Source organism: Heterodontus francisci, chromosome 14 (genome assembly GCF_036365525.1).
Source record: "Heterodontus francisci isolate sHetFra1 chromosome 14, sHetFra1.hap1, whole genome shotgun sequence".
Taxonomy (NCBI): Eukaryota; Metazoa; Chordata; class Chondrichthyes; order Heterodontiformes; family Heterodontidae; genus Heterodontus; species Heterodontus francisci.
The window spans coordinates 52,459,457-52,474,413 of NC_090384.1; the positions used below are offsets into that span (position 1 = coordinate 52,459,457).

Consider the following 14,957-nt stretch of genomic DNA (forward strand, 5'->3'; position numbering starts at 1 on the left):
CCCAAATAAGTAAAGTGGTTGACGGCATTCAGCTTGATTTCCTCGGTGACAATGCTTGATGGTCTATATTCTTCTTGGGATGCAGGCTGATGCAGGACTTCAGTTTTCTTTAAACTGATTTTTAGTTGTGCCGCCTTGGAAAAATGTGTTGTTATACATTGCAAGTCTGACAGACTGTGGACCAGGAGAGCACAGTCATTGGTGAAAAAAGTTCACAGATGAGTTTTTCTTGTCTCTTTGTGTGAGCCTGAAGACGCCTGAGGTTGAAAAGGCCTTCATCAGTCTGGAAGCATACATAAACCCCCTCTTTTAGGTCTTCCGTTGCCTGCTGCAGCACCATGCTGAAAAAGATAGTGAATAGGGTCAGGGCCAGCACACATCCCTGCTTCACGCCATTCGAGATATGGAAGGGACTCGAGAGGTCACTGTTTTGCTTGACTTGTGCATACTGATTTTCATGAAACTGCTTCACCATGGCCAGGAAGCTGGGTGGGCATCCACGTTTTTCAAGGATTTTCCAAAATCCATCTCTGCTCACAGTGTCGAATGCCTTGGTGAGGTCGATGAAAGTGAGGTACAGGCCTTTGTTTTGCTAACGACACTTTTCTTGTAATTGTCTTAGTGCAAATACCATGTCTATGGTTCCTCTGTTTGCTCTGAAACCACACTGGTTTTCTTCCGCAATGATGGGCACAAGCCTGTTCAGAAGTATTCTAGCCAGGATCTTCCCAGCAATAGAAAGGAGGGTGATCCCACGGTAGTTGGAACAGTCTGATTTTTCTCCTTTGTTTTTGTACTAGGTGATGGTAACGGCATCACGAAGATCCCGTGGAATCTTGCCATGTTCCCAGCAGGCCATGAAAAACCCATGGAGCTTGGTGTATAGGGCAGGGCCACCATGCTTCAAGGCTTCGGGTGGAATTCCATTGGCTCTGGGGGCTTTGTTGTTCGTCATCTGGTTGATGGCAGTCACAGTTTCCTCCAGAGTTGGGCTCTCATCCAGTTCTTCTTTGACGGGCTGTGGACAGAACTGTAAGGTCACAGACCTGAAATGTTAACTTGCTTCTTTCACCACAGATGCTGCCTGACCTGCTGAATATTTCCAGCATTTCTGTTTTTATTTCAGATTTCCAGAATCTGCAGTATTTTGCTTTTATAAAATTAAAAGTTCTTGCTATTGCTCAAGACAAGTTCCAGGAACACATTAAAACTGAACTACTGTTTGGGATAGAAATGCAATACTGTACCAATGTGCCTCCTGGCTGGCTAGTCATGTGACCTCTATAATGAGCCATTACAAGCAGTTTCATTAAAGACTCAGTACACACCAGATTGGTATGTTGTAAGCTCGTAACATGGTGTCAGAGTGGAGCTGCGATTCAGTGGTGAAGAAGCACAGCTATGGAACAAAGGCCATAGGAATGGTCACAACTGCTAAAAGCTGCTGAAAGCCGTAGAAAAGGAACAAAGAAACAGCTGAAAGCACAGGTTAAGACAATAGCTGCAGATTTTCCTCTGCCTGCGTGGGTGGAAATGAAAGGTGATATGAAACAGAACTGGTAGTTTTTCCAATCACAATGGCAAAATTACGAAATTGCGACAGATTTAATTAAAAACCAGAGCAGCTGCGAGTAGCTCCACTTTTATCACTGTTGGGGAGAGACTGTTACAAAGTGTATTCCACCCTAAATCTCTGAAGAACAAAAAAAAACAGACATCAGAAACTTTGAAATCTTTGAAGGCACGTTTTGAACCCCTGGTGAGTGTGACAAATGAATGGTATGTGTTCAATATTAGGGCCCAAGGTGAAAACGAGTCCATTGATCAATATGTGACTGCATTAACATAGCTCACAGAATCCTGTGAATTTGCGCAACTAAAAGATGATCTAATTAAAGACAGGATTGTATTAAGCATAAGATATCCCTCAGTGTGAGCATGTCTACTGAGAGAGGACAAACTTACTCTCAGGAAAGCAATTGATGTGCAGAAGTGCTGAGGTTGTAAATCAGTAGCTAGAGCATATTCATGTAGAACAGACCAGGCCTTGCATTATGCTGATAGACATTCCAGGCCGAAAGGGTAAAAAGATCACGGACGAAAGGCGGGATGCAAATACTGTGGACGACATCACGCACAGGCATGTCCAGCGTGGGGAAATCAGTGTTCTCACTGCAAGAAGTTGAATCATTCTGCACACAAGCGTTTGGCTGGAAGGAAGCACAACAAGCAGGTACAGGTAGCCACTGGAGAGATGTCAGCTGAAGATTCTGACAAATCACTATACACCATACAACAGGTTGGTTCAGTCTGGTCGATAGGTGATAAATGGTTTGTGACTGTTGGAATGATGACCGCAGAAGGAGAATATCAAGTCAACATAAAGTGCCAGATAGACACCAGTGCATCATGCCTTCACAGACTTGTGCAAAGCGGCTCAACATGGCGATCTAAATATGAAAGTAAGCTTAAGACTATATGATGGCATCATACTAGTGCCAAGAGGACAAGTTTCTTTGAGAGCCCATTCCAATGGCAAGAATGAAGATCTGGAGTTCCAGATCACAGACGGAAAGCAAAAGCCACTCATCTCAGCCAAAGCAAGTCTAAAGCTTGGACTGGTAACCCTCAACGTACAAAAAGAGATTTGCAATGTGTTGCAGCACACTAATCCATTGACCATTGAACAAATCCTAGAGGAGTATAATGATTTATTTACAGGTTTAGGATGTCTTCCTGGAGAATATCATTTCGAAGTGGATGAGAGGGTAAGATCAATTCAGCATCTCCTGAGGAAAGTTCCAGCTGCCCTCAAGGCCAACCTGAAAAAAAAGATAGAAGAGCTAGAAAAGAAGGGAGTAACCAAGAAAGTGACAACCCCTACAAAATAGAGTAGCAGTATGGTAGCAGTGAAACAAGCTGGAAGGCTGAGCGTATGCATCAACCCAAAGGATCTAAACAAAGCTCTGACGAGATCTCACTACCCCATGCCAACCATTGAAGAAATTTTTCCACAACTTGCAAAGGCAAAAATCTTCACTACTCTAGATGTGAAGGATGGTTACTGGCAAGTGAAGCTGGATGAAAGCAGCAGCTTTCTAACCACATTCTGGACACCGTTTGGGAGATACAGATGGTTGCGTATGCCGTTTGGCATTTCCATGGTTCCAGAGGAGTATCAACGCAAACAGCATGAGATAGTTAGTGATCTTCCGGAGTGGAAGCTATAGTGGATGATCTAATTTATGGATGCGGAGACTCGATGGAAGAATCCATTGCTGACCATGATCCAAAATCTAGTGCGACTGCTAGACAGAGCTCGCCAGATGAACCTGAAGCTGAACAAGAAAAAATTGCAATTAAAGATGCCCGAGGTCAAGTACATAGTTTGTGTACTGACTGTGTTACGCCAACTCACTGCCAAGGACGTGCAGTGGTTTGGGGCACAGGAGATGTGCACAGAATATGGGCAGCACAGTGGCGCAGTGGTTAGCACCGCAGCCTCACAGCTCCAGGGACCCAGGTTCAATTCTGGGTACTGCCTGTGCGGAGTTTGCAAGTTCTCCCTGTGACCGCGCGGGTTTCCTGTGGTCACAAGAGCGTATTGGGCTTACAGAAATGAATTGACAGCCCATGATGGCATTTTGTATGAAGGAAATAGAGTCATTATCTCTAAAGAGTTGAGAGGAGAGATACTAAAGCGCATCCATGCAAGCCACCAAGGAATTGAGTCGAGTTTGAGGAAGGCAAGAGAGGTGCTCTACTGGCCAAACATGAGCAATGCAATCAAAGACCACATCAGCTGGTGCAGTGCGAGCAATGAATACCAAGCTAAGCAACCGAAAGAGCCGCAGATGATACATGACATCCCAGACAGACCATGGATGAAGCTGGGAGTAGACCTTTTTATTCTCACAGGAACTGATTATCTGGTCACTGTAGACTACTATGCTGACTACTGGGGGATAGACCAGTTGACTTCAACGACTACCGGTGAAACTGTAGAATGCCTGAAAGCACACTTTAGTAGTTCAGTAGTTATGGCATTCCAGACATTGTGATGACCGACAATGGCCCTCAGTTCAAGAGCGAAGAATTCAGCCACTTAATAAAGGATTGGGAAATTCAACACCATACATCATCTCCACACTATCCCCAGTCCAATGGAAATGCTGAGGCGGCAGTGAAAATCGCCAAAGGAATCATAAAGAAATTGAGCAAATCTGGCACAGATGAATACAAGAGAATCCTCAAGTGCAGAAACACACCTACCGAAGGCTTGGAAAGTAGTCCAGTACAAAGACTAATGTCATGTCGCACACAAACTACTTTTCCAATAGCAAGCTACTGAAGCCAGAAGTAGTAACAGGCGTGAGTGACAAAATCAAGGTGAAACAGCAGAAAGTCAAATTTCACTTTGACAAAACTACCAAACCATCGCCAGAATTGAGCATTTGGAGAGCCAGTAAGGGTACAAACCTTCAATGCTCTCAACAAGAGTCAGCCCAAGTGCCAACTTAGGACCTGCATAGAGCAGTTGTCACTTCGATCGCATGCGGTGCAAGTGAATGATCAGATATACCATTGCAACTGCAGACACATATGCACAACTGGAGAAGCTGTTCTGTCACAGCAAGCAGCCAATCAGGAAAGTAAGAACTCACCAACTGCACAAATCACAGAACAACCATCAGCCCCAGAGGTCCACAGCACTCCAACAACGGAAATAGAACAAAACAGTTACCGCAGCAACAAATGACACTGGAACGACACTCACCGGAGAAGGAAAATCAACCAGATGAACAATCAACAACAACGCGCATGTGCATCATTAAGAGACTGGCACAACTTAATGACTCTGTGTGCAATGCATGTGCAGAGACTGACAAGAATGATGAACTACTAATGCATGAGAATAGTTGTGTGCATAGTGGGTAACTTAGGCAACTCACAGTGTAAATGATAATGCATGCAAATTTTTTTTTGTATGAAAAGGGGGATGTTTGGAATAGAAATGCGATACTGTACCAATATCTCTCCTGGATTGCCGTAGTCATGTGACCTCTACTATGAGGCATTCTGACTGCAGGCAGGCATTACAAGCAGTTTCATTAAAGACTCAGTACATACCAGACTGGTGTCCTGTGAGCTCGTAATAACTACAATTTCCACTTTTTCTTAGTCAGTAAGTGTTGACAGTGTGGGACATGAATATTGATGGTTTCTGGGGTAGAGACCCTCAGTCAGAGTATGTGCTGATGGGGTGGTCCACAGCTTTGATAACAACCTGCTTTCCTTCTTCCCTGGCCGCTGGAGCCAATTCCATTCTGCCAGTTTTCAACGTCCTTCATTTTTACCCGCTTTCCTCACCGCCTCAACTCTTTACGCATATTCTGGGCTAGAGTTTCCACTTTGGGCGCAATCGAGAAATTGCGGCCAGAATGCACTTGAAATTGTATCTGGTTAGGTGGCTCTTTCAACTTCCACTATAATTTATTTGCATAATTGCAAACATAAAATCACAAACCAGCCACACCATCGAGTACTGTAATAGAACGTAATTGTTTCTTTCTCTTCTTTCCATTAAAATATTTAATGGACTTGAGAACAATAATCTGATGCAGTTTCATTAATACTGCTGAAAATGGGGTTATCACCAAAAATAAGGATTTCTAATAAGGGAGTCCTGTCCCCGCCTACGAATAAGTAGCCTGATTTAAAATCACTGAAAATAACCTTTACAAAAAACTATGTTGAACCATATAGTAGTTTCATTGCTGTACACTAGACAGTTTCTTAGTAAAGTAATATTTTTTCGAGATTAAAAATCTCTTAAAATATGCCTGTTTGTGTTTGTGTACCTAAGAAAATTAGTGCAATTTGAAGAACTTTCCCAAACCAGCACAATTGACAGAACCTCGCAATTTCAACCTGAAGCCTGACCACATTTATGGGCAAGGCCTGATTCGGGTGAATTGAATCTTGAATCAGCGTAAAAGTTTGTGGAAAGCTTGAGCAAAACTGGTTTCAGGCATAGCTCATATTTAAAATTCCCTGGACTTTTGCGTTGGTTCAGCTGATTCTGGAAAGCTTTCTCTGCGTCTGTGTATGTAATTTTATAATTTATTCCTCTATTATCACTTGTTAATATTACTACTTTTACTTAAATGTCTCCTGTTTTCCATTTAAACACAGTGTATCTGTGTGTGTACATGCATGCATGTGTTTCCTTCTCTCTGTCATTTTTTCCTATTCCTTGGTTAACTACTAAAATAAAAACAGAAAATTCTGGAAATACTCGGCGGGTCTTCTCTAGCATTTGAGGAGACAGAAACAGTTAACATTTCAGGTTGATGAATAGTTTTGGAACAAAGAGTGTTGCATGCATCCCACAAAAAAGCAGGCCCATGTGGGTTTCCTCTGGCCTCCTATCCTCTTCAGATCATTTCATTTTGAATTGCTGGCATGACATTGGCTGTCTCAATTTTTCTACTTGGATCACTCAGTATAACCTACCTCCCTCTGAACTTGCAACACACTGTTCCCTCAAGGTCCAACACCAACATTGTCATCAAACCTGCTGACAAAAGCAGCACTGTTGCTGTGTGGTAAATGTACCTCCACTTTGCAGAGGAGCATTCATCGAACATTCAGCCCTTCTCAGGTCTCCTCCCTCAACTCGTTTTCCAGTACATTGACGACTTCACTTCCTGCTCTCCCCTGAACTGGAAAATTAAATCAACTTTGTTTCCAATTTTCACCCTTCCCTCGCCTTCACTTGGGCCATCTTTGACTCTTCCATTCCCTCCATTTCTGGGGATAGGTTGTCAACCAATATCCACTATAAAGTCACTGACTCACACAGCTACCTTGATTGGACTTTATCTCACCTCCTTTCCTTACAGGACTTTACTCCATTCTCCCAGTTTCTCCATCTCCATCGCATCTATTCTGACAGTGCACCTACCATACCCGTGCTTCCAGTATTTCTTCCTTTTTCCTCAACCGATCACCTTCCGCCATAGTTGATAGGGCCCTTGACCGTGTCTATCCCATCTCCCACACCTCTGCTTTCACCCCTCCCTCTCTGTTCCAGAACCACAATAGGGTTTCCTTTGTCTTTAACTTCCACCCCACCGGCCTCCACATTCGATAGACCTTGCTCTGCCATTTCTGCCAGCTCCCAATATAATGCCAGAACGAAATACATCTTCCCCTCCCCTTTCAGCATTCCAAAGAGATTGTTCCCTCCTTGACATCCTAATCCACTCTTCAATTACTCCCAACACCCCCTCCCCTCCCATGGCATCTTCCTGTGCAAGCACAGGAAATGCAACACCTGCCCTTTTGCCTCCTTCCTTCCGGCCATCCAGAGTGCCAGCACTTCTTCCAGGTGAAGCAGCGATTTACTTGTACTTCTTTCAATTTAGTATACTCTATTCACTGCTCACAATGTGGTCTCCTCTACATTGGGGAGACCAAACACAGACTTGGTAATTGCTTTAAGGAACACTTCTGTTCAGTGCATAAGCTTGCCTTTGAGCTTCCAGTTGCTTGTCATTTTAATTCTCTGCCCCACTCCCACTCAAGCTCGACGACCAGCACCTCATCTTTTGATTAGGCATTTTACAGCCTTCCAAATTCAAGGTTGAGGTTAAAAATTTCAGATCATAACCACTGCTCCCATTTTCAGTTGCTAGCAATGATTCTGCTTTTGTCATTTTCGGTTCCTCCAGCCCCATCTTTTATTTCTTTACTTGTCCCATTACCCCTCCCTTTGCCTTGCACTATCATCCCTTTTGTCATTTAATCCTTCCTGCCCTCCACTGACCTTCCCTTTTGTTTTTTCCTCCCCTCCACCTTTCCCCGCCCCTGTGCTTAAAAACTGGTACATCTTTTTCCAGTTTTGATGAAAGGACCTGAAACATGAGCTCTGTTTCTTTCTCCACAGATGCTGCCTGATCTGTTGAATATTTCGATAATTTTTTTAATTTCAGATTTTCAACATCCACATTTATGTACATTTTTAAATGTACACATCTAGTTTCCTTTTGAAATCATCTAAACTATTTGCCTCCACCACTTTCTCTGGTAGTAAGTTCCACATTCTAACCACTCTCTGAGTGAAGACATTTCTTATTCCCTTATTGGATTTAGAGTCACAGGGCAGAATTTTTGGGTGCTGCCTGCAGTCCCTGCATGGGGTGGGGGGTTGGGGCGGGGGGTGCAGCCTGCAAAGCACAACTATGTGGCAACTGACCATTAACTGCCAGCAGGCAGAGGAGATGCCTGGTAGGGCGCCCATGGCAGCATGAGGTCATGTCGCGAGGAGTGCTGGCGCCTTCCTTAAAGGGCTGCCAGCATTCTTTTTAATTGTTGTAGCAGCAGAGAAGACTCAGACAAGCAACAGCAGAAAACAATGGCAGAGGCAAGATTCCAGGTGGCCCCAAGCTTTAGTGATGCCTCCCTGCAGGTTCTCTGACAGGCTGCTCAGGCAAGGCGGGAGGTTTTCTTCCCCCAGGACGGGAGGAGGAGACCTGCCTGCCAGATCAAGGAAGCCTGGATGGAGATTGTAGAGGTCGTCCCTAAAGCCTGGTTGCAGAAGGTGAATGACCTCATGAGATCCACCAAGATAAGTGCACTACAATGTGCTCGCCTTAGCGGCTTACAGGTGAGGGTGAGCTGGTTAGAGAAGGAATGCTAACCCATTTCCTGGCAATGAGGCCAAGCACACCATTTGACATCTGGGTGGGAAAGTCATCCTCGGCCTTCCCTGTCCCTGACAAAATTGAGTGGCATTGGGAGGGCAATGGGAACTCCATCCCCACCTTCCCTTACTATTTTATGGGCCCCACTCCACCCTGCCTGTCACTAAAGGGCTGATAAAATTCAGCCCTAGGAGTGGACTGAAGGGTGGGATGGATTCTCATCCTCGAATTGCTCGTCTCTCTCACACAGGTCAAAGCAAGAGCAGCCAGCTGCAGAGACCAGGGCACAGCCATCCACATCTGAGGAGGAGGAGGGAGCCTCAGAGTACGCACTGTCACATCATTCCCCCGCATCTTCCAGCAGCATAGATAGTCTTGCATCGGTGGGTATGCGTTCACCAGTAGATCTGGGTCACAATCTGATGAGCACACCACAGATGTGCCCAAGCAGCTGATAAACACTGTGACATCTGAGGCCACTGACACTCGGAGGACCTAGGGAGACCAGGGTGATGCTGAGTCTCAGAATGATGACATGCTTCTGGGTAGTCATAAGGTGACAGATGCCTGTGCTGCAGCGGGAGATAAGGGAACATCTAGCGGAGATCCCAGAGGCTGTGCGCACCAATGTGCAGATGATGGAGAAGTCCATCCAGGCCATGAGTGCCGCCATATCTCTGGCATTTGCAAGGCTTCCTTCATGGAGAGATTGGCAAGCCTCGTGGAGAGCCATATCCAGCAGGCCACTCAGTGGATGATGGAGAGGTGCGCAGACTTGCATGCCTCGTGCAGCAAGGGTGTGGTGGAAATGTTGGGGGAGGAACGGGTGGGCAAGGTGCCTGGATTCACCTCCAGGTCCTCGCGCTCCTCAGGTGAGCAGGGAGGTACACATGTGCCTTGAAAGGGTGGAGCATCTGAAGCATCTGGGAGCTCCTCTCAGGACGCTCCTGGTGTGGACAATACCTTGTCAGCCCCTCTGTTAGTTACATCCGTGCCTCACTCAGCCGCGACGACAGAGGATGTACGAACATATGAATTAGGAGCAGAAGTAGGCCATTTGGCCCCTTGTGCCTGCTCCACCATTCAGTAAGATCATGGCTGATCTGTTTGTGTCTCGAATTCCACTCTCCCGATAACCTTTGATTCACTTGCCTAAAATAAAAATAAAAATGGACCAGTCATGCTCTGAAACCACTTGCAAGATCCCCTCCAAGTTACACACCATCCTGACTTGGAACTATATCGCTGTTCCTTCACTGTCACTGGGTCAAATCCCGGAACTCCCTCCCTAACAGCACTGTAGGTGTACCTACTCCAAATGGACTGCAGTGGTTCAAGAAGGCAGCTCACCACCACCTTCTCAAGGGCAATTAGGGACGGTCAACAAACTCAGGCATTGCCAGTGACGCTCACATTCCATGAAAGAAAATAAATAAGCATACATCCCCTTTGTCCCAAATAGGACCCACACTGCCTCTTACTACCTGCTTACTATTTTCATGTCAGTAGAAGATTTTTGTGTTCCAGTTTATGTTAACTGCCATTCTATTCTCATATTCTTTCTTTGCCAGTCTTATTTTCCTCTCCATTTCCCTCTCAACTTATTGTGTTTGGCCTGGTTCTCGCTTGAAAAATTCACCTGACATGCATCATACGCGCTCTTTTTTGATTCATCATATCCTCTATCCCTCATTATCCATGGAGCTCTGGCTTTAGTTCACCTACCTTTCGCCTTTGCTGGAATGTACTTAGATTGTGTCTGAAACATCTTCTCCTTAAAGATCGTTCCATTACAGTTTTTCCTGAGCGTCTTTGGTTTCATTTTACCCTGGCTAGATCCCCTCCCATCCCTTCAAAGTTAGCCCTCTTCCAATTTAGAAGTTCTACTTTAGATTGTTCCTTGCTCTTCTCGATTACTAATCTAAACCTTATGATACGATGATCAGTCTTATCCAAGTGTTCCCCCACAGACACTTGGTCCACTTGGCCCATTTCATTCCCCGGCATCAGATCCAGCAGTGCCTCCTTCCTAGTTGGACCGAGAACATACTGGCCAAGGAAGTTCTCCTGAACCAACTTCAGAAATTCCTCCCCCTTCTTTCCCTTTGCTCTAACATTATTCCAATTGACATTTGGGTAATTGAAGTCCCCCAATATCACCACTCTATAGTTATTTCACATCTTTGTGATTTCCCTGCAGATTTGCTCCTCTATCTTGCTCTCACTATTTGGAGGCCTATAGAATAGCCCCAGTATTGTAATCATACCTTTCTTGCTTCTCAACTCTTAACAAATGGATTCTGTCCTTACTCCCTCAAGGACATCCGCTCTTTCCAACATCACAATGTCTTCCCTAATCGGTACTGCCACCCCACCTCCCTTTTTTTCCTTTCCTATCTTTTCTGAACACTTTGTATTCTTGAATATTAGGCGTCCAGTCCTCACCATTTTTAAGCCATGTATCCGTTATTGCTTGTAGCTCACCAACTTTATTCACACTTTGTGTGTTTACATACATGCATTCTAAATCTGTCTTTGTATTCCTCATTATCCTTCTTAGTCTGCTGCTATCTAATATGGTCCTACTTCCTTCACTAGTACTATCCAACTCTCTCACTTTATGCACCTTATTCTTCTTTTCTACTTCTTTATGCTGGTGTCCACCCCCTTGCTAATTTAGTTTAGATTCTCCCCAACCACATTAGTGAACCTGCCCATAAGGGCAGTGGTCCCAGTCCTGCTGAGGTGCATCCCATCACTTTTGAATACGCATCTCCTGCCCCTGAACTGGTCACAGTGCCCTCAGTATCTGAAGCCTCTCTCCTGCACCATGCCTCAAGCCATGCATTGATCCTCCCTATCTTCCAATTTCTACTCTCACTAGTGCATGGCTCTGGGAGTAATCCAAAGATTGCTACCTTTAAACTTACATTGTAAATTTCCTCCCTAGTTCCTGAAAATCTGACCATAGGACCTCAATACCTACCCCCTCTATGTTATTGGTACTGATGTGTGCCACAACTTCTGGCTCACTCCCTTCCCCCTGCAGAGTATTATGTACCCTCTCCTTGATCATAGAGTCATAGAGTTATACAGCAAAGAAACAGGTCCTTCAGCCCATCGTGCCTGTGTCTGCCATCAAGCATTTAACTATTATAATCCCATTTTCCAGCACTTGGCCCGTAGCCTAGTATGCTATGGTGTTTTGAGTGCTCACCTAAATAGTTCTTAAAAGTTGGGAGGGTTCCTGCCTCTACCACCTCTTCAGGCAGTGAGTTCCAGATTCCAACCACCCTCTGGGTGAAATTTTTTTTCCTCAAATCCCCTGTAAACCTGCTGCCCCTTATCTTAAATCTATGCCCCCTGGTTATTGACCCCTCCACTAAGGGAAAAAGTTTCTTCTTATCTAACCTATCAATGCCCCTTATAACTTTGTATACCTCAACCATATCTCCCCTCAGCCTTCTCTGCTGTGAGGAAAACAACCCTAGCCTTTTCAGTCTCTTCATAGCTGATGTCCTTTACCTTGTCACCAAGGAGGCAACACAACATGTGGACTCACGATGACAGTTACAGAAATGCCTGTCTGTCCCTCTAAATATAAAATCTCCGAAATCGACTGCATTTCTACTCTTTGCTGTTCCCTCCTGTGCAGTCCATTGCCCATTGGTCCCATGGGCTGGTCCCCACTCCTTCAAGGTGTCGTCACCCCCAGCAGTCTTCAATTTATTTGTAAATAATCCTGTATTTACAGTCCCTACTTCTGGATTCTCAAGTGAAAGCATTATCTGCACATCTACTCTGACCAACCCATTCATAATTTTAAAGATCTCTATCAGGTCTCCTCCAAGTCTTCTCTTTTCTAAATAAAAAAACAGAACCTGTTCAATCTTTCCAATCGCTAAAGTCAAGATCCTCTTTTTGAATTACCTGACTACATGAGACATAGATAAATATTCAGTCGGAAAGAAAATAAATTAGATGCCACACTTTATTTACAAAAAGAAGAATGTTAAGACAGTTGTTTGTAATAGAGGAGGATAGGCACTATATTAACACAGTAAATAAAGGGGATAATTGTCATAGATCCAATGTGCAACACAGAATAAGATAGCTCAGTGGACTGTTTCTAAGCCTTGGACCTAATAGTGCTATGGATTGTTTTGTCACTTGAGATAGGCCGAGCAAGAATCCAAGCTTGAGGCAATGCAGTCAGGTCATGCTGCAACGGAAGGCTCCTGCCTCAACTGCTTACTTCCAGCGGCGACCAACCTTGCCTTTGCCAGCACCCTTTTTGCTGCTGTAAATCACAAGCAAAAAAGAAAATATTGTCAACTTCAATTTCTTAACATCCAACCTTCACCCTCTCTTGTGTAACAAACTAAATTGGCTCTAGATGCAAGTTCAAATAAATAAGGAGCTCCACTGGTCTTTATGAATTGTGACTGGAACTATTAGCTACTTAGAAGATGAAGGGGAATAGGTAGGAATTTTTTTGGTCCTGTTGCCAAACCTCTTCTGCAATCAACTAATAAGCAGCATGCTTGTTGGAGGTGACCTGTCAGGATGGTCATTCTGGCTGCCTGCATCTCTTCCATGGCTTTGTCCACGCTCGGGTGGCCCTGGTGAAGGAGCAACCAGTACGCTTGAGGACTTCTGCGACTGGACACTTCAGGACTGCAGTGTTTTGTGGATAGGGAAAATTATATTATTTAAGTTATATGTTTCCTTCATTTTTGTTCAGATATTTTATTAGTTATGCCTCTCTAAAAAGGGGGCACTTTTTTAGGCTTTTTTTGTTTGGTGACACTGGAGCAACCCTGTGTCTCCTTATCATTTTCCTTGCAAAGTGGTCCATCTAGTGGCCTAGAAGAGGACTGATTAAAATTTTCCCACTGGACAATGATCTATCTGTCAAATAGCCCCAGGACATCAACTGATGATCAGTTTTTTTTTCCAGAAATATTTGCATTAACTACAAGTCTTTGGCCCATCAATGGCAGATTCCTTTATTTAAATTTAAACGGACGACGCAAAATGTTCCCACACAGACGAGGGTAATTTTGACTTTGGAGGACACTGTATAATGGGCAATATAGGATCAGCTAGCCTTTATACATCTCTCTTGATTTTCATTACCACTGAGGTTAACAGAAATGAAAATCAGGACAGATGTGTAAAGGGCAGTTGAATCGCTATTGCCCATTTTATACTGTTCCCCAAAGTCAAAATTACCCCCAAATACTTCAGTCAGGAACAAGTGAGGCAGTGATTTCTTCTGGTCTATACATTGCCATTTTGTACTTACCCAAAGCTGAAGGTGACATAAATGGAGATCTTTGATTTTTACAAAGTATTACACCAGCTTCATGATTGGTGAAACTTGTGTGCATTTTGCAGATATGAGGAGCAGGCAACACTTTAAAAACTGCTGGGCTATAGGCTAGTATGTTATTGCCTTATTTATTTAATTCTCTTTTGTGATCATATTGTGCCAATTTTCTTCCTGTATTTGTTTGCTCACCACCCTGGCTTATCTTGCAGTTGACGCAGGTGGCAGAGCTCAGCATGACTAGCTCAAGGGAAAAGCTGTTGTTCACCGAGGTTAACGATGTACGCTGTTGTGCCAATGAGCTATGCCATGGGATAACACAATGTGGTTTAATACACACAATTACTAAACCAAGTTTTCATTTTTGATCCGTGGCATTGAAAAAATTGCTCTGGAGAAGAAGGCATGCTGGCGGGAAACCAAGGAAAGACTGACGGTTACAATGCTAAGAGGGCTAAATTATGAAGTCAAATTGCATAGACTAGGCTTGTATTCTCCTGAGTATGGAGGATTAAGAGGTGATCTAATTGAAGTGTTTAAGATGATTAAAGTAGTTGAGAGGGTGGATAAACTTTTGTGAGAATCCAAAACAAGGGGGCATATCCTTAAAATTAGAGCTACGCCATTCAGGGGTGACGTCAGGAGACACAAAAAGCAGTGGAAATCTAGAACTCTCCTCTTCAAAAAGCTATTGAGGCTAGGTCAATTGAAAATTTCAAAACTGCAATTGGTAAGTTTTTGTTAGGAAAGGGTATTAAGGGTTACAGAACCAAGGCATCTAGATGGAATTAAGATACAGATGAGCCATAATCTAATTGAATGGTGGAACAGGATCAAGGGGCATGAATGGCCTACTCCTGTTCCTGTGTTCCTAGATACAGTGAAGTTCAGATCACTTCAGGAATCTATCATGTGTA

At 44.1% G+C, this 14,957-nt stretch overlaps 1 protein-coding gene across 1 annotated transcript in view; it reads right to left on the reverse strand.

Annotated features, from left to right (window-relative positions):
• Positions 1-12,697: 12,697 nt before the first annotated feature.
• Positions 12,698-14,957, reverse strand: part of tnnt3a (troponin T type 3a (skeletal, fast)) — a 34,081-nt gene continuing 31,821 nt past the window's right edge. The window contains exon 11 of the mRNA XM_068045864.1: positions 12,698-13,008. Coding sequence (XP_067901965.1) covers positions 12,960-13,008 — 49 coding nt within the window. The 3' untranslated portion in view covers positions 12,698-12,959. The remainder of the gene's footprint in view (positions 13,009-14,957) is intronic.